The sequence below is a fragment of the Mustelus asterias genome, unplaced genomic scaffold, assembly GCF_964213995.1.
Source record: "Mustelus asterias unplaced genomic scaffold, sMusAst1.hap1.1 HAP1_SCAFFOLD_122, whole genome shotgun sequence".
Lineage (NCBI taxonomy): Eukaryota > Metazoa > Chordata > Chondrichthyes > Carcharhiniformes > Triakidae > Mustelus > Mustelus asterias.
In genome coordinates, this window is record NW_027590160.1 from 223,774 (window position 1) to 244,388 (window position 20,615).

The window sequence follows — 20,615 nt, forward strand, 5'->3', positions numbered from 1 at the left end:
ATTGTGGTCGGTGTAGACTCGATGGGCCGAATGGCCTCTTTCTGCACTGTAGGGTTTCTATGATTTAACAAAAATAACAAACTGAACATAATTTCATTCATACCTTGTGACAAAACAGGAATCTGAATCTTGTGCCCAGAATGGAATGTGTGGAGATTTTCTCAGCGAAGCCTCAGTCACCCTCACTGAGACTAACTTTAAATTGCAGATTGTATTAATTGAATGGATTTGAAGCCCTGTCCCCAGAACATTGTGCTGTCTCTCTGGATTACTAATGCAGTGACATTGTCACTCGGTCACCGTGTCCCCTTCTCTCTTTGTTGGAGAGGGTTTGAGGGCAGAAACCGGAAGCGGTGGACAGGGAGAGTGGAGAATGTTCATTGTAAACCCCGCCCCCCGGCACTGACCTCTCACCCGACACCTCACAATGCCCGGGGACTGATTGACGGCAGTTCCGGGCCAATAGAGGGAGAGGAGGCTGGACGGTCGCGAGGGAGCAGCTGGTCCTCCGACCAATCGGAGTGAATGAGGGGCGGGGCTGAGTGAAGCATGCGCAGTGTGATTAATGGCGGTGGAGACATTCTTTCTCGGATCCACAATCAGTAAAGGTGGGAATGGCGGGGCGGAGCACGCGATAGACCAGGCGGGGGTTTGGAGAGGCGTCGTAAACATGTTACGTAAACTGCTATCTCTTAAAAAGAATCTAGCGATATCAGAGGATGGTCCCGGCCCTCAGCACAGAGCAGGGCCTCGGCATTCTCCCAGTTACAGACCCGGGTTAATCAGGGCCATCGTTATCGGGGCACGAGCAACACGGCGCGTGCGCAGTCGCCGTCTTCAGTCGGCGCACTAGCAACACGGCGCATGCGCGTTCGCCATCTTTGTTTGGGGCAATGTTTTGGAATTACCACTGACAGAATGTGAATAACTTGACCATCAAACTGCTTCACCCTTTCACTTCCAATCTCTTACTGATGAGAACAACGATATCAGGGCAGTTGCAATCATTTCTATTCATATTGTGTCTTTAACATCATAAAACAGCCCCAGACATTTTCTCAGAAATGTTATACACTGACATTTGATACTGAGCCATATTAGGACAGGTGACCAAAGGTTTGGTCAAAGAGGTGGGTTTTAAAGAAAGCAGAGGTGATGGACAGGCAGAGAGATTTAAAGAAGAGATTGCAGAGCTTGTGGCCTGTGGAACTGAAAGGATGATTTGTAATGGTATAATGATTAAAACTGAGAATGCTCAAGAGGAATTAGATTATCATCGAGATCTCAGAGGAGTGTGTGTGGCTGGAGAAGATTACAGACACGGGAATGATTGTAACCATGGAGGAAAACAAAGATGAGAATTTTAAAAATCTGATGCTTCTTAAAAGGAAGCATTTATAGATCAGCAAGCATAGGGGCGATGGGTGAACATGATTTGGTGTGAGTAAGCACATGGGCAGTTTAGGATGGTTTGGAGGGGGTTGCTTAATGTTGGAGGCCGGTTGGAACCGTATTGGAATTGTTTATTCCAGAGGTAAGAAAGGAATGGATGATGGATTCTGCAGCGACATGATGGCACAGTGGTTAGCACTGCTGCCTCACAGCTCCAGGGACCTGGGTTCGATTCCCAGCTTGGGTCACTGTCTGTGTGGAGTTTGCACATTCTCCTCGTGTCTGCGTGGGTTTCCTCTGGGTGCTCCAGTTTCCTCCCACAGTCCAAAGATGTGTGGTTAGGTTGATTGGCCAGGTTAAAAATTGCCCCTTAGAGTCCTGAGATGTGTAGGTTAGAGGGATTAGCGGGTACATATGTGGGGATAGGGCCTGGGTGGGATTGTGGTCGGTGCAGACTCGATGGGCTGAATGGCCTCCTTCTGCACTGTAGGGTTTCTATGATTCTATGATTCTCCCCGTGTCTGCGTGGGTTTCCTCCGGGTGCTCCGGTTTCCTTCCATACTCCAGAGATGTGTGGATTAGGTTGATTGGCTATGCTAAGTTGCCCCTTAGTGTCAGGGTTTAGCAGGGTAAATACATGGGGCGATGGGGATAGGGCCGAGGTGGGATTGTTGTCGGTGTGGGCTTTATGGGCCGAATGGCCTCCTTCTGCACCGTAGAGATTCTATGATTAACTGAGGCTAAGGCAGAGTTGGGGGATGTTACTGAGGTGGAAACAGATGATTTTGGTGATGATGTGGATATGTGGCCTAAAACTCTTCTCAAGTAAGACACCATGATCGTGAACAACTAAGTTCAGCTTCAGATATTTAACATGGAGAGGGCGGAGTCAGTTGTGAGGGTGGTGAAGTTTGTAGTGGGGACTGAAGACAATGACTCCAGTCTTCCCGATATTTAAATGCTGGAAACTTCTGCTCATGCAGTAGTTGATGTCAGACAAGTCAGGATGTTGTATGAGTTGGAGGGGAACTAGGAGGTGATGATCTTCACATGCACCTACTACCCTGGTCCAGCTAAATGGTGGAGGTTGAGAGATTAGGAGATTCTGGTCAGGATGTAGATGTAGAGAAACCCTCTCCTTCACCCTCTGCTTCTTCCACCTCTCTCACCCCTTCGATAGATATTGGTTCATGTGTCAGTCCAGAGCAGGTGGCAGGTTTCCTTCCCTGAAGCATGAGTGAATCAGTTGGGTTTTTATGACGATCCAGCAGCTTTCATGGTCACTTTTTCTTAATGCCGGCCCCACAAATTACCCCATTCATTCAGCTCAATTTCACGACCTGTTTTTGTGTGTTCTCTCTCACTCCCTTTTTTTCTGTTTTAAATCAATTTCACAGTGTCTTAGAAGATTAGGATTTGCAGTTGGGAAACTGAAACCAAACTCCACATCAGGATCTCACAGAGTCGCCTAATTTTTTGTGACCGGAATATCATCGGATTTTGAACATGGAAGGAAAAAGCACCGTTCACAGTGGGGAGAAACCTTACTCGTGTTCCGTTTGTGGACAAGACTTCAACCAATCATCTGGCCTGTTCAAACATAAATGCAGTCATGATGAGGAGAAGCCGTGGAAATGTGGGGTCTGTGGGAAGGGATTCAATTACCCATCCCAGCTGGAAACTCATCGGCGTGGTCACACCGGGGAGAGGCCGTTTACCTGCTCGGACTGCGGGAAGGGATTCACTAAGTTATCCACCCTGCAGAATCACCAGCGCACACACACTGGGCAGAGGCCATTCACCTGCTCTTTGTGTGGGAAGGGATTCACTCAGTCATCCACCCTGATTAAACACAAACTAATTCACACTGGGGAGAGACCATTCACCTGCTCTGTGTGTGGGATGGGATTCACTCAGTCATCCACGCTGCTGACACACCAGCGAATTCACACCGGGGAGAAACGATTCATCTGCTCTGAGTGTGGAAAGGGATTCACTCACAAATCCACCCTGCTGACACACCAGCAAGTTCACACGAGGCAGAGACCATTCACCTGCTCCCAGTGTGGGAAGGGATTTGTTAATTCATCCATCCTAATTACACACCAAAGAGGCCACACTGATGAGAGACCGTTTAAGTGTCTGAAGTGTGGGAAATGTTTTAAAACCTCGCAGGAACTGGTGTCCCATCAACAAGTTCACACTGACGAGAAACCATTCAGATGCTCTCACTGTGGGACTGGGTTCAGGCGATCATCTCATCTCACTGTCCATCAGCGGGTTCACACCGGGGAGAGACCATTCACCTGCACCAAGTGTGGGAAGAGATTCACTCAGTCATCCGCATTGCTGAGACACCAGCAAGTTCATAACTAACTGGAGATTGGATGTTGTTGTCAGTCACATTGTGGTCTGCACCTGCTGATGTTAATAAACTTCAGGCCAGTTATAGAGGCGAATATTCTGGACAAAATTCAAATACACCGTCTTTGTGTTAATGTATTGTCTGTTGTCTTTTTTAAAAATGTGTGAATGGTTCTCCTTTTGAAGGGTCTCTCTCCTGTCTCCTCCATCCTCATCTTCAACAACTTAAGTGTGAGGAGCTCGTGGAGCTTCTTTGTCTCTAAGATTGAGACAATCTGATCAGCTGCTTCCCTCCCTTCCACTGGACCACCAGACAAAGCTCTCTCTGAAATTTCCCTTTTTCCAAGTACTGAACTCACATCTTTCTCCAATTCTTCTGCTATCTCCCATCAAACCCTCTCACTGCTCATATTGTCCATGAGACCTCCCTTCATCTCCCTTTACCCTCTAAACCACTGATAACCCAACTTCCCCATATTATTTAATATTGTCAATGGTTCTCTCTTTTGATACTGTCCCTCTCATCTGTAACTCACCTTCACTGGTGAATCTCCCCTGCACCCCCTCCAACGCAATCACATCCTTCTTATAATGTGGCGACCAGAACTGGACACAGTATTCCAGCAGTGACCTCACCACAGTTCTATGCAACTCCAACATGACTTCCTTGCTTTTGTAATCTATACCTCAATTGATAAAGGCAAGTGTCCTACATGCCTTTTTCACCAGCCTTCTAACATACACTTCTGTCCTCAGAGATCTATAGACAATCACACCCAGGTCCCTTTGTTCCACAGAGCTTACTAGTGTCATGCCGTTCACTGAATTTTTCCTTGTCAAATTACTCCTTCCAAAAAGTGTGTCGCCTCACACTCAGTCTACCACTTATCTGCCCATTTGACCATTCTGTCTATATCTTCCTGTAGCCCAAGACACTCACCCTCACTGATTTTGATTTGATTTGATTTGTTATTGTCACTTGTTTCTTGCACGCTATAAGACAAAACATACCATTCATAGAGAAGGAAACGAGAGAGTGCAGAATATAGTGTTACAGTCATAGCTGGGGCGTAGAGAAAGATCAACTTAATGCAAGGTAAGTCCATTCAAAAGTCAGACAGTAGCAGGGAAGAAGCTGTTCTTGAGTCAGTTGGTACGTGACCTCAGACTTTTGTATCTTTTTCCCGAACGAAGAAGGTGGAAGAGAGAATGACCAGGGTGCGTGGGGTCCTTAATTATGCTGGCTGCTTTGCCGAGGCAGCGGAAAGTGTCGCAGAGTCAATGGATGGGAGGCTGGTTTGCGTGATGTATTGGGCTCCATTCACGACCTTTTGTAGTTCCTTGCGGTCTTGGGCAGCTCACCTGGCCAATCTTTGTATCATCCTCAAACTTACCAATCCTATCCCCCACATAGTCATCTATGTCATTTATATCAATGATAATAGGGGCCCGCCACTGGACCCTGGCCTCCAGTTAGTAAAGCAGCTTCTGTCATCACCCTCTGTCTCCTACAACTGAGCCAATGTTGAATCCACTTTATCAAATTACTGAGTATCCCATGCCCACTATTTTGAGGAAGAGCAGGGGAATTATCCCGAGTCCAGGCCAATATCTATCAATCAACATCACTAAAAACACATCAACAGACATTGTTTGTGGGCTCTTGCTGTGTGTAAATTGGCTGCCACATTTCCTAAATTACAACAGTGACTACACTTCAGAATGGCTGTAAAATGTTCTGGGACTTACTGTGGATGTGTAAGATGCTATGTAAATGCAAGTCTGTAAATGTAAGATGTTATCTGATCCAACCATTACAATATAATGATCTATTAGATTACACTTCAAATCTACTTCATTGGCTGTAAAATGCTTTCGGAGATCCTGTGGTCCTGAAAGTTGCTGTAGAAATGCAACTGCGGTTGAACAATGCGAACAGGGGATCTGTAGCTGCCAGTTCTGGATTCCCAGCCTACACAGGGTGTTTATTTAGCCTCTCAAACCCAAATCCCGGCCCCATTCCTCCCGCTCACCTCCAGATTCAGAATCTGAATCGCTGTCAATTTCCCTCCAACAACATCGCTCCAGTATCGGCACTGCGCATGCTCCCGTTCACAATGCCCGGGGATTGATTGACGGCAGCTCCGGACCAATAGGAAGATGGGGCGGGGCTGGAGGACCGAGCGGGAGCGGCTGTTCCTCCAACCAATGGGAGTGAATGGCGGGGGGCGGGGAGAGCCTGGAGCTCCCTCATTGGCTGAAACTCTGCATCAAAGTAAAGTTTATTTATCAGTCACAAGTAGGCTTACATTAACACCGCAATGAAGTTACTGTAAAATTTCCCTAGTCGCCACACTCCGGCGCCTGTTCGGGTCAATGCACCTAACCAGCACGTCTTTCAGACTGTGGGAGGAAACCGGAGGAAACTCACGCAGACACAGGGAGAATGTGCAAACTCCACACAGACAGTGACCCAAGCCGGGAATCGAACCCGGGTCTTTGGCGCTGTGAGGCAGCAGTGCTGCCTTCATTTTAAAAGTTGCTCTGTGTCAAACTCCAGGAGAAAACTGGACCTTTCTGTTTGTGGCTTTAAACAGATGGAGCCCTGTGGGTGCGGAGCAAACAGGTCAACATTTGTCACTGAAATGTGGGAGCATGAGAGAGCAATTCACAACAATTGTAGGGCTGAGTTAAAGGAATAACTGAGCAGACAGGGATTGTCACCATTAAAACAACAGACCCTTGTTTCAGTAAATGAACCGACAGGAGGGTTAGGGCAGGTTTGGATAAGGTTAATACTGTCATCATTCAGAACAACACAGACTATAAAGGAACAACTGATCTGAGAGAAAAATTCATGTGCTGTGAGGGAGAGGTATGCTGAATCAGGTTCAAAGATCTTAAATAATGTTTCTTCTTGAATCACTACAGTGGAGAAAGAGGCCAGTCAGCCCATCGAGTCTCACCGACTCTTCCTCGGCTTACCCCCTAACCCATACACTAAGAGGCAATTTGCCATGGCCAATCCACCTAACCTGCACATCTTGGGAGTGTGGGAGGAAACTGGAGCACTCTGAGCAAACCTATGCAGACACAGGGAGAACGTGCAAACTCCACACAGAGAGCTGTGGCACAGTGGTTAGCACTGCTACCTCAGAGTGCCAGGGATCCGGTTCAATTCCGGTCTTGGGTGACTGTCTGTGTGGAGTTCGCACGTTCTCTCCGTATCTGCATGTGTTTCCTCCGGGTGCTCAGGTTTCCTCCCACAGTCTGGAAGACATGCTGGTTAGGTGCATTGGCTGTGCTAAATTCTCCTTCAGTGTACCCAAACAGGCGCCGAGTGTGGCGACTGGGGGATTTTCATAGTAACTTCATTGCAGCGTTAATGTAAGTTGTGTGGTGTCATGGTCACTGTTCTCCTGAAGGCTGGGTAGTTTGCTGCGGACAATGGTCTGTTTGAGTTTGTGCGGTTGTTTGAAGGCAAGAAGTGGGGGTGTGGGGATGGCCTTGGCGAGATGTTCATCAAACTACCCAGCCTTCAGGAGAACAGTGACCATGACACCACACAACCCTGCCACAGCAACCTCTGCAAGACGTGCCGGATCATCGACACAGATGCCATCATCTCACGTGAGAACACCTTCCACCAGGTACACGGTACGTACTCTTGCAACTCGGCCAACGTTGTCTACCTGATACGCTGCAAGAAAGGATGTCCCGAGGCATGGTCACATTGGGGAAACTATGCAGACGCTGCGACAACGGATGAATGAACACCACTCGACAATCACCAGGCAAGACTGTTCTCTTCCTGTTGGGGAGCACTTCAGCGGTCACGGGCATTCGGCCTCTGATATTCGGGTAAGCGTTCTCCAAGGTGGCCTTCGCGACACACGACGGCGCAGAGTCGCTGAGCAGAAACTGATAGCCAAGTTCCGCACACACGAGGACGGCCTCAACCGGGATATTGGGTTCATGGCACACTATTTGTAACCCCCACAGAGTTTCACTGGCTGTCTTGTCTGGAGACAATACACATCTTTTTAGCCTGTCTTGATGCTCTCTCCGCTCACATTGTTTTGTTTCTTAAAGACTTGATTAGTTGTAAGTATTCGCATTCCAATTATTCATGTAAATTGAGTTTGTGTCTTTATATGCTCTGTTTGTGAACAGAATTCCCACTCACCTGAAGAAGGGGCTTGCAGCTCCGAAAGCTTGCGTGGCTTTTGCTACCAAATAAACCTGTTGGACTTTAACCTGGTGTTGTTAAACTTCTCATTGCATTACTCCAGAGAACCTTGGAATCAGATTTACAGAATGGATTCCTGTAATAGCAGCAATCCCATTGCTATATGTTGGTCAGACTGAGGGTAGTATTTAAACTGGACACCATAGGTGTGTTAAAGGATAACGTACTCATGGAATTTATGAACTATCTGAAATAATATTGAGAGCAAAGAAATCAATCTGGAAAATTGTAGTCACTTCACGTTGTTCCAGGAGAAGTGGGATTAGGTTGTGTAGGTGTCAGGTTTTACACAGCACACAGTCAGCCTGTGGTTTCACCCTGGATGAAGAATCTCTGAATTGTACCATTCAAATTACTCAATGGGTTTATCAGGGGCCAGAATGTCTGCTCAGAAAGAGGAAGGTTGGTGTGAAACCAATGAGAAGTAACACACACACTCACAGACACCCTTACACACACACTCACAGACACCCTCACACACACACAGACTCTCAGATGCCTCAAAATATCTCCTGTCACCTTATTGTTCTTAGATTTTTTGAAATAAATCCTGAATGAATTATAAAATCACACACAAATACTTGTTGAGCTTCCCCTGAAAGACATCGATACTGTTCATTTCACTCCCTGTGGTCATGATTTCCATATTCTCACCACTCTTTGGGTGGAGAAATTTATCTTGGATTTCCTATTGGGTTTCTTGGCGACTGTCTTGTATTGATGGTCTCCAGTTTTGCTCTTCTGCACAAGAGGAAACATTATTTCAAAACCTTTTATAATTTTGAAGCCCTCTATTAGGTTCCCCCTCAGCCTTAATTTTTCAAGAAAGCGTGAGCGTGTCAATCCTTTCCTGATAGATAACCAAACACACAGTTTAAAAATCATTTATGGGATGTGGACATCGCGAGCTTGGCCAGCATTTATTGCTAACCCCTGATTGACCTTGAGAAGGTGGTGGTGAGCTGCTTTCTACATTTCTGGTATCATCATTAAAAATCATCTCTGTACCCTTCTCCAGTGCCGAGATATCTTTTTTATAATACGGTGACCAGAATGGCATGCAGTGGTCGGTAAGATTCTTGATCAGGGAGTCACAGGTTATCCAAAAGTGGTTTGAGCTTATCCATGGTTTTAAATTAGAATATTAAGAAGCAACAATTTTAAAATGATGCATTGTAAACAGGGAAAGAAAAACAGAATACCCATGGCAGGTGACTAGCTGGGGTCTCAGCACTGATCCTGCATTACCCCAATAATCATTGCCTGCCAGTTGGAAAAAGACCTGTTTAATCTTACTCTATTTCCTGTCTGCCAACAAGTTTTCAATCTCAATACATTCGCCCCAATCCCATGTGCTTCAATTTTTGTGAAGAAGTTGCTGTGTTGGCGGACGAGGGAATCGGGTTCACATTTTCTATCTCAGGGCATAATCATCAACAACTTGTATTTACACAGAGTGTTGTGGGACTGGAGGAGGTTACCGAGATACTGAGGAACTTTTTTAAATTCATTTTTACTGGATGTAGGCGTCACTGGCTGGGCCAGCATTTCTTGCCCATCTCTAACTGCCCTCCATTTCAGAAGGCATTTGAGAGTCAACCACATTGCTGTGGGTCTGGAGTCACATGTAGGCCAGACCAGGTAAGGACAGCAGGTTTCCTTTCTTAAAGGACATGACTGAACCAGAGTGGTTTTGACGACGATCAACAATGGTTAAGGTTTGTCATTAGACTTTTAATTCGAGATTTTAATTGAATTCAAATTTCACCATTGCCTGTGGTGGGATTCGAACCTGGGTCCCCAGAGCCTTACCCTGAGTCCAGTGATAATTCCACTGTGCCACTGCCTCCCCTATTCATCCAATTGTTATTGTTTATCTCAGGGCGCAGAAACAACAGAATCCAACTTTGCCGATCACACATGAAGTCGTCTATGTTTCAGCAGGCTGTAATACTGATTAAATCCCTTCCCACACATGGAGCAGTTGAACGGTTTTGCCCCAGTGTGAACTCGCTGGTGTCTCTGCAGGCGGGATGGATCAGTGAATCCCTTCTCACACAGGGAGCAGGTGAACGGTTCTGTCGCAGTGTGAACTCGCTGGTGTCTCTGCAGGCGGGATGGATCAGTGAATCCCTTCCCACACAGGGAGCAGGTGAACGGTTCTGTCGCAGTGTGAGCTCGCTGGTGTTTCAGCATATAGGATGAATCAGTGAATCCCTTCCCACACACAGAGCAGGTGAACGGCTTCTCCCCGGTGTGAATGCGTTGGTGTCTCAGCAGGCTAGACGACTGAGCGTATCCCTTTCCACACACAGAGCACAGGAACGGCCTCTCTCCAGTGTGAACTCGCTGGTGTCTCTGCAGGTTGGATACCTGAGTGTATCCCTTCCCACACACAGAGCAGGTGAACGGCTTCTCCCCGGTGTGAACTCGCTGGTGTGTCTGCAGGCGGGATGGATCAGTGAATCCCTTCCCACACACAGAGCAGGTGAACGGCCTCTCCCCTGTGTGAATGTATTGGTGTCTCAGCAGGCCAGACGACTGAGTGAATCTCTTGCCAGAAATGGAGCAGGAGAACGGCTTCTCCCCTGTGTGAGTGCGGCGGTGTGTCCGGAGGCTGGATGACTCGGTGAAAGCCTTCCCACACTCGGAGCAGATGAATGCCCTCTCCCCGGTGTGAACAGGCCGATGTCTCAGCAGGTGTTGTAAAGAAGCAAATGCTTTCCCGCACACAGGGCAAACGTAAGGCCTCTCCCCTGTGTGAACACGCTCGTGTATCACAAGCTGGGATGAACGAGGAAACCTCTTCCCACACACGGAGCAGAGGAATGGCCTCTCCCCACTGTGAACTCGCCGGTGCCTCAGAAGATAGTAAGACCGAGTGAATTCCTTCCCACACACCGAGCAGGTGAACAGCTTCTCCCCAGTGTGAACTTGCTGGTGTGTCAGCTGGTCAGTTGATTGAACTTCTTCCTTTCTACACATTGAGGAGGTGAATGGTTTCCCTCCAGCGTGAATACTCTTGTGTGTCAAAAGGTGTGAAAATCGAGTGAATCTCTTCCCACACAGGGAGCAGAGGAAAGGCCTCTCCCCAGTGTGAACTCGCTTGTGTGTCAGAAGATGAGATGAATGAGCGAATCTCTTCCCACAAACAGAACAGGGGTACGGCTTCTCCCCGGTGTGAGTGTGCTGGTGTCTCAGCAGACTAATCCTTCTTTTGAAGGTCTTCTCACATTTAAAACATTTAAAATGTCTCTTCTGAGAATGAACCAGTTGGTGAACGGTGCAGTGGGAGGACTGAGTGAATCTCTTCCCACACTGGGAGCAGCTGAATGGCCTGTCCTTGGTATGAACTGGTTGATGCTCAGTGAGATGCATTGAGTCGCTGAATGACTCTCCACAGTGAGAGCAGCTGAACGGTCTCTCGTGTGTGTGAAGGAGCTGGTGCTCTGCAAGGCGGGAGGACTGGCTGAACCTCTTCCCGCAGTGGGAGCAGCTGAACGGTCTCTCGTCAGTGTGAAGGAGCTGGTGTTGGGCCTGTTCCTCAGGCGTCTCAACGCTGTCCCCAGAGTCAGAGCTTTGAAGAGGCTTCTCATCAATGTGATCGAGTTGGTGAGCCAGCAGGTTGGACGAACACATGAATTTCTTCCCACACACGGAGCAGGTGAATGAACTCTCACTATTGCGAGCTCGCTGTCGTGTCAGCATGTTTTCCAGCTGTATCAATCCCTCCCCACAGGAGGAGCAAGGAAACAGATTCTCACCAGTTTCCAACTGAGATGGTCAATTAAATCCCTTCAGATGCACAAATCTTCAAATCCCGATGAACCGATTGACTCTGTCTGACGTGAGATTCGATCATCCAGACTGCAGATCCTTCTCTTCAATTTCCTGCAAAATCAGTTTACAAAGAATTACATGGATGGCACAGTGGTTAGTACTCCTGCCTCACAGCACCAGGGACCTGGGTTCGATTGTAGCCTTGGTTACCTGTCTGTATGGAGTTTGCGCATTCTCCTCGTGTCTGTGTGGGTTTCCTCCGGGTGCCCCGGTTCCCTCCCACTCTCCAAAGATGTTCAGGTTAGGTGGTTGCCCCTTTCTGTCCCAAGATGTGTAGGTTCGGGAGATTAGCGGGGTAAATATGTGGGATTACGGGAATATGCCTGGGTGGGGTGGTCTGAAAGGCCTCCTTCTGCACTGTAGGGATTCTATGAATACACGAGATACACAAAACACAAACAGGCCAGTCTATTTTTTAAATTCATTTTTAACAGGGTGTGGGCATCGCCGACTGGGACAGCATTTATTGCCCATCCCCAACTGCCCTCCATTTCACAGGGCATTTGAGAGTCAACCACATTGCTGTGGGTTACATGTAGGCCAGACCAGTTAAGGCCAGCAGATTTCCATCCTTAAAGGACATCAGTGAACCAGATGGGTTTTTACGACAATCAACAATGGTTTCATGGTCATCATCAGACTTTTAATTGAATTTAAATTTCACCATCTGCTGTGGTGGGATTCGAACCTCGGTCCCCAGAACATTATCCTGGGTCTCTGGATTGCTAGTCCAGTGATAGTTCCACTGTGCCACTGCTTCCGCCGCCACCCTCCCACCCCTGCCCTGATCTGTACTGGAATTTCTAATCCACACAAATCTCCTCTCATTCTGCTCACCTCAACTCAGCTTTTCAGCTCAACTTTTTAATCCCTTTTCTCTCATGTTCTCATCTGGTTTCCTTTTTAAAGCATCTAAAGTATTTGTCTCAACCACTTCCAGTCGCAGTGAGTTCCATATTCTAACAACTGTCCGAAGAAATAAATATCTCCTCCTGTTGATTTATTCGTCTCTGTTGTCTGTTCATGGTTCCCAGTATTAGAAACACCAACAAGTGGAAACATTCCATTCACATCTACCTACTTATCCCATTCAGAAAGCCTATATCAGAAGAGACAACATTTTTCTCTTGGTTTGAGCTTGTTGTGTGTAAATCCTCCCTTTCTCACCCCCTGTTTAAGAAAAAGTATCCAAAATCCATCACGATAGAAAATCGCAATATTGTCTCAGGTACAAGTAATTCAGAAAGCTATTATTTATTATGAGGGGAATTGAGTAAAAGCAGGGAAGTTATGTTTCAGTTGCACAGGGCATTGGTTAGACATATCTGGAGCAGTGTGTACATTATTGGTTTCCTTATTTAAGAAAGAATATGAGTGCATATTATTCCTTAACTGCTTTATGAGAAGCAGTTCATAGAAGGTTTAGTAGATTAATACTTGGAATAGGTGGATTGTCTGATGAGGAGCAGTGAGACAGTCTCTGCTTGAGTTTAGCTTCTGCTCGACTTCAACAGAGTAAGAGGCAACTTAATTTAAACCTTCAAGATTCTGAAAACTCTTGACAGGGTGGATATGGAGAGAAGGGTTAAAGCAAATTACTGCGGATGCTGGAATCTGAAACCAAAAGAGAAAATGCTGGAAAATCTCAGGAGGTCTGGCAGCATCTGTGAGGAGAGAAAAGAGCTGAAGCTTCGAGTCCAGATGACCAGATGACCTTTCGTCAAAGCATAAAAAAGGCATAGAAAGTGGGAGATATTTACACTGTGAGGGAATGAAAGATGGGTCCAAGCCACAGGAACCAGGGGAAAGGATGCTAATGGCAATTTCTCTCCTGGACTGACAGGGATGGACTTTGGAAACTCCTTTTACAGGGAGTTAGAAGGGGAGGATTTACACACAGAAAACTCAACCCAAGAGAAATGTTTCTCGCTTAATTTCTATTCTTGACTGACAGTGATGATCTTTTTTACAGGAAATTTGACGACAAAATTTAAGGGAAACTCAAACCAGACATCAGATCAAAACCTGACAGAGTCACTCCATTCATCAGAACCTGATTGTAAGTGTGTCTGTAGAAAAAGATTCAAACATCTGTGTGGCTGGAAACAGGGAACGATAATGTCATGGAAGGATTTGCAAAAAAAGAATGCAATTTTTTCAATTGAATTGTTTTAAAGTTTATTTAATAGTGTCACATTAGCTGAGCTCACATTAACACTGCAATGAAGTTGCTGTGAAATTGCCCCAGTTGCCACACTCCGGCGCTTGTTCGGGTCAATGCACCGAACCAGGAAGCCTTTCTGACTGGGAGGAAACCCATGCAGACCTGGGGAGAATGTGCAGACTCCACACAGACAGTCACCCAAGCCATGAATTGAATCCAGGTCTCTGGCACTGTGAGGCAGCAGTGCTTACCACTGCAGCCCCATGGTAAGGACATGGTTATGGGTGTGTGGGACTTGATGCAGAGGACAGGGGTTTACATACACCAAAGTTTTTCATGGATTAAATGAGGGACGCTGACAGTCAAGTCTAAAGAAAATAAAGGAATGAATGGAAGTTCTAGAAACATCAGCTGAGACAGGGATTTAGCGAAACTCAAGTTGGTAATGAATAGATGAGGCTGTCCGGTCAAGTCAGGAGGAATGCATGAAATTTTCAGAAACAATACTAAAACAGGGCCAGGGTGAGCCATGTTAGGGGGATATGTTATCTACAGGAGGGGGCGGAAGGTAACTTATTCCACATTGATTTCTCATCTCACATCTGTCTGTGACCAGAAAGATGCCTTTGATTTGATTCGTCCTTTATAAGCAGTGGCATACTACCCAATACTTCAAGGCTTACTCCTGCTCGTAATTCATATATCCGTATATATGTTCACTAATGTCCTTTAGGAAAGGAAATGGGTACGATGGCTATAGAGGGATATGGGTCAAATGCGGGCAATTGGGACTAGCTTAGGGGTTTAAAAAAAGGGGTGGCATGGACAAGTTGGGCCGAAGGGCCTGTTTCCTTGCTGTAAACCTCTGTGACTCTAAGTGAGAATTAACTTTAGTTTACTCACAGACACTCCAAATGTGGTAACTCAATGTTGCGCCATTTGATTTGATTTATTATTGTCACTCAAAGTTTATTTATTAGTCACAAGTAGGCTTACGTTCAGACTGCGATGAAGGTACTGTGAAAATCCCCTCGTCGCCACACTCTGGCACCTGTTCAGAGGGAGAATTTTAGCATGGCCAATTAACCTCACCTGCACATCTTGGGAGTGTGGGAGGAAACCAGAGCATCCGGAAGAAACCCACGCAGACACAGGGAGAACATGCAAACTCCACACAGACAGTGAGCCAAGCCGGGAATCGAATCTGGGTCCCTAGTGCTGTGAGGCAGCAGTGCAACCACTGTGCCACCATGCATTAGTATGAAGTGAAAAGTATTGTTTCTTGCATACCATAGATAGAGGAAGAAAGGAGAGAGTGCAGAATGTTGTGTTACAGTCAGAGCTAGGGTGTAGAGAAAGATAAACTTAATGAAAGGAGGCCCATTCAAAAGTCTGACAGCAGCAGGGAAGAAGCTGTTCTTGAGTCGATTGGCACGGGACCTCAGAGACTTTTGTATCTTTTTCCCGACGGAAGAAGTTGGAAGAGAGAATGTCGGTTGTGTGGGGTCATTGATTATACTGGCTGCTTTTCCGAGGTCGCGGTAAGTGTAGACAGAGTCAAGGGGTGGGAGGCTGGTTTGCGTGATGGACTAGGCTTCGGTCATGACCCATTGTAGTTTCTTGCGTTCTTGGACAGAGCAGGAGCCACGCCAAGCTGTGATACAACCAGAAAGAATGCTTTCTATGATGTATCTATAAAAGTTGGTGAAAATCATAACGGACATGCCAAATTTCCTTAGCCTCCTGAGAAAATAGAGGTGTTGGTGGGCTTTCTTAATTGTAGCATTGGCTGGAGGGATCAGGACAGGTTGTTGGTATCTGGTCGCCTAGAAACTCAGCTCTCGACCATTTCCACTTCATCTCTGTTGATGTAGACAGGGGCATGTTCTCCTTTACGATTTCTGAAGTCGATGACAATCTCCTTCATTTTGTTGACATTGAGGGAGAGATTATTGTCACCGCACCAGTTCACCAGATTCTCTATCTCATTCCTGTACTCTGTCTCATCATTGTTTGAGAAATGACCCACTATGGTGATGTCATCAGCAAACATGAAAATAAGTTGGGGGGGAATTTGGCCACACAGTCATAGATGTATAAGGAGTATCGTAGGGGGCTGAGGACACAGCCTTGTTGGGCATCAGTGTTGAGGATGATCGTGGAGGAGGTGTTGTTGCCTATTCTTACTGATTGCAGTCTGTGTGTTAGGAACTCTTGGACCCAGTCATAGAGAGAGGAGCTAAGCCCCACGCCATGGAATTTGGAGATGCGTTTCATAGGAATAATGGTGTTGAAGGCTGAACTGTAGTCAATAAATAGGAGTCTGAAATAGGTGCTTTGTTATCCAGCTGGTTCCAGGGTTGAGTGCAGGGCCAGGGAGATGGTGTCTGCTGTGGACCTGTTGCGGTGGTTGTGAACTGTAGTGGATCCAGGCAGTCTGGGAGGCCAGACTGATTTGTGCCATGACTAACCTTTCAAAGCACTTCATAATGATGGATGCATTCAGATATAGAAGATGGACAGAGAAAGGAAAGATTTACAGTGCAGAGATCACAGAGAACAATTGTGTTTCACATGATCCAGAATCAAAATGTTGCTTCTGGGAGAGTGAGGTGTGAGTTTGTTTGTGTCTCCCAGATTGCTCCATTTGTTCAGGGGTCAGAGACACACACAGATTCAGCTATTTCTCCCATTTTAATAATTTTAGAAATAGCTATGAGGATATCAATACATGTTTTCAAAGAAGTATGCAGTGTGAGGTCACAGCCCCCTCACCGATGGAAACCCATTCTTGGAGATGGCACAGGTGTGTGGTTGGAAGGGCATCGAGGGGGTGAGACCCAGGGTAATGTTCTGGGAACCGAGGTTCAAATCCTGCCACGGCAGGTGGTGGAATTTACATTTCATAAAAGTTTAAATTTGAAAGGCTAATGATGAGCAAAAAACCATTATTGATTATCATAAAAACCCATTGGGTTCATGAGTGCTGTTTAGGGAAAAACAAATCTGCCATCTTCACCTGGTCCGGCCTACATGTATCTCCAGGTCTGCAACGTGGTTGAATCTTAAATTCCCTCTGATATGACACAGCAAGCCACTCAGTTATACCCAACTAGTATAAAGTTACTAAAAAGGTATGGAAATGGGCAGACCAGGCATGGGCCTTGACACGGGAAACAGCCTTGTCGACCCTGCAAAGTCAGATTTAGAAAATAAATATTTGAACCTGGTTGTAAACAGCCTGCTTCAGCACCAGAGTGGGATGGTGTCAGTGTCCACGGGGTGGAGTTTGTAGCGTGGACTGAAGACAATCCTTTCATGTTTCTCACTCTTTAAATGGAGGAAACTTTTCCTCATCCAGGACAGGATCTCAGTCCAGTCGGGATGCTGTGTGACTTTGAGGTGATGATGTTCACATTCACCTGTGAACCTGGTCTTTCTAAATGGTGGAGGTTGAGGGTTTGGGAGTTTCTGTCTGGTTGTAGATGTATCCACTCCTTCACCTCTTCTCCTCCCACATCTCTTAATCCCGCCCATCCGCTGCCTCTTCACATTGAAGCTCTGGTCTTGTAGAGGTTCAGACTGGCTCAAAGGTTCCCTTCCCTGAAGGACATTAGTGAACCAGTTGGGTTTTTATGACAATCCATCAGTTTTCTTGGTCTCTTTTTCCCAGTGCTGGCCCCACAAATGACCAGATTCATTCAGCTCCATTTCACAACCTGCCTTTGTGTTTTTGTGTGTTCTCTCTCACTCTCTTTTTTTCTTTTTTAAATCAATTTCACAGCATATTCAAAGGTGAGGATTTGCAGTCGGAAAACTGAAACCAAACATCACATCAGGATCAGACAGAGTCGCCCAATTTATCGTAATATGCGTATCATTGGATTTTGAACATGGAAGGAAAAAGCACCGCTCACAGTGGGGAGAAACTGTACACGTGTTCCGTGTGTGGACGGGGATTCAGCCGTTTATCTGGCCTGTCAAAACATAAATGCAGTCACAACGGGGAGAAATTGTGGAAATGTGAGTATTGTGGCAAGGGATTCAGTTCCCCATCAGAGCTGGAAATTCATCGACGGTGTCACACTGGGGAGAGACCGTTCACCTGCTCCGAGTGTGGGAAAGGATTCACTCAGTTGTCCCACCTAGTGAGACACCAGCGAGTTCACACTGGGGAGAGACCATTCACCTGCTCTGTGTGCAAGGTGGGATTCACTCAGTCAGCCCACCTGGTGTCACACCAGCGAGTTCACACTGGGGAGAGACCTTTCACCTGCTCCGAGTGCAAAATGGGATTCACTCAGTCAGCCCACCTGGTGTCACACCAGCGAGTTCACACTGGGGAGAGACCATTCACCTGCTCCGAGTGTGGGAAGAAATTCAGCCGGTCGTTTCACCTTCTGATTCACCAGCGAATTCACTCTGGAGAGAGACCATTCACCTGCTCTGAGTGTGAGAAGGCATTCATTACATCAACCGAACTGTTGACACACCAGCGGATTCACACTGAGGATAACCCGTTCACCTGCTCCAAATGTGGGAAGGAATTCGCTAACTCTTCTAACCTGATCTGCCATCAACGAATTCACACTGACGAGAGACCTTTTAAATGCCCAGACTGTGGAAAGTGCTTTAAAAGTTTTGGGAACTTGATGACCCATCAACGGGTTCACACTCGAGTCCGTTCAGATGCTTTCACTGTGGGACTGAGTTCAGACAATCATCTCCTCTCACTGTAAACCAGCGAGTTCACACTGGGGAGAAACCATTCATCTGCTTCAAGTGTGGGAAAGGATTCAATCAGTCATCCAACGTGCTGACACACCAGCCAGATTGGAGTTTGCTGTTAATCACATCCAGAACTGAACTATATTTATTGGGGTCTGATGTTAACAATATCCAGTGCAGATTTAGATATTAGTATTCTGGGTTAAAAATAAAATAAAAAATCAACTTTGTTTTAATTTTTGAATGACTGCATCTTCATTTGGGAGGCTGGGATTATCCCCGTTTCGAGGGAACTAAGGAATAGACCATAAGCCATAGGAGCAGCATTCGGCCATTCAGCCTTCATTATAACAATGATCTCATTGTGATTCCTGCTGGTTGGGAAATGTGCGATATTGATGCCAGTCTGTCTTTCTTCAATTATCTTCAATCCCAGTCCTCTGGTTACTGACCCGCATCAGTGGAACGGTTTCTCCCGATCTGTTCTATCAAACCACCCGTCCCCACTCCGATAATCTTGAACAGATCCATGAAATCTCCATTTCAGCTTCTTTGTTCTAAAGGGAACACATTTGGGGGAGGCGATGCCTAATGGTATTATCGATAGACTATTAATCCAGAAACCCAGCTAATGTTCTGGGGACCCGGATTCGAATCCACATTTTGAAAAAGATGAACAGTGTCTGTGGTTTACAGTGAGAGGAGATGATTGTCTGAACTCAGTCCCACAGCGAAAGCATCTGAACAGGTGGTGCAGCACATTTCCCAGGACATTGGAGCAGTAATGAATGAGGCCAGGATGACAGAGTCGAAACAACATTATATTCTTTATGCTTGAAACCTGTCTTAGAATTCTCTTCATTAACTGGACCATCAATGTGAGGGGAATTAGCATCTTCTGTAATTCCAGAACCAAGAGACACTGATTCCCCAGGGATGTTGTTCTGTAATTTACACTATCCCCCAGCAGGGCTCTTCACCCAGGCTGACAAGAGGCAGCTCAGTGTTCGTGATTTGTCATTGCTGCTGTTCCAGATGTTGTTCAATGTAGACTCAAGTTTAGAGAAAGGAGTGGAAATGGGTCATCAGAACTCTCACTGTCCCTGACGGGTCATGGTTACTTGAATTTCTCAAACATTGTGGTTTGTAAAGACACTGTTATTTCATCTCCAGTATTAGTCAGAATGGGCTGTATTCTCCACATGATAGGGCTGGAATTATCTGTGTGGGTGTGTGTCTATGAATGAAGATGTCTGTCTGGGTGTGGGTGTGTGTCTATGTTTGCCCATATCTGTGTAAGAGACAGGGAGAGAGAGTGTGTTTGGATCTCTGTGTTTGGATATCTTTATGTGCTGCTCCTTCTTAGGTGGTTTGTCTCAAAGGTTCCTCTCCGGGTGATTTGAGTAGAATCATTCAGAGATTCTTCATCCTGGGTGAATCCACAGGCTGACCATGTGCTGTGTAAAACCTGACATCCACACCACCAGACTCCACTTTTCCTGGAACAACATCAAGTGTTTGCTGCTTTCCTGATCCTTCCTTTTCCCTCCCTTTTCAATTCTATCACTTCTCATGATTCTGAATTTCAGAGAGGACAGACTCATCCCACTGAATGTCCTCCAAGGACAACCGCCTCATCTCAGGAATCAGTCCAGTGAAATTTAGTTGCACAAAGACAGTGAGCAAATAGAACAAAGACCAAAAGAGGGAAATAGATAGAGACACAGACAGAGGCTGTTCGAGTGAAAGAGACTGAGCGAGAGTTACAGTCATAGTCATACAGTGCAGAAAACACCCTTCGACCCATGGAGTCTGCACCAACAATAGCTACCACTAAGCCCCATGCTAATCCCATTTTCCAGCACTTGTCCCATATCC

At 46.3% G+C, this 20,615-nt stretch overlaps 2 protein-coding genes and 1 pseudogene across 2 annotated transcripts; 2 read left to right on the top strand and 1 right to left on the bottom strand.

The window, feature by feature from the left end:
• The window catches only part of LOC144484660 (uncharacterized), a 52,633-nt pseudogene extending 33,612 nt beyond the window's left edge, over positions 1-19,021 (top strand).
• Positions 524-3,892, top strand: LOC144484645 (uncharacterized). The gene is made up of 2 exons (XM_078203116.1): positions 524-608; positions 2,790-3,892. The coding sequence occupies exon 2, from the start codon at positions 2,899-2,901 to the stop codon at positions 3,766-3,768; it is 870 nt and encodes a 289-aa protein (XP_078059242.1). The 5' UTR covers positions 524-608; positions 2,790-2,898; the 3' UTR covers positions 3,769-3,892.
• Positions 9,920-11,856, bottom strand: LOC144484640 (uncharacterized). The gene is made up of 2 exons (XM_078203101.1): positions 10,104-11,856; positions 9,920-9,935 (listed from the first exon to the last, which is right to left on the bottom strand). Exons 1-2 carry the CDS (start codon positions 11,711-11,713, stop codon positions 9,920-9,922), a joined length of 1,626 nt encoding a protein of 541 aa, XP_078059227.1. The 5' UTR covers positions 11,714-11,856.
• Positions 19,022-20,615: the final 1,594 nt, after the last annotated feature.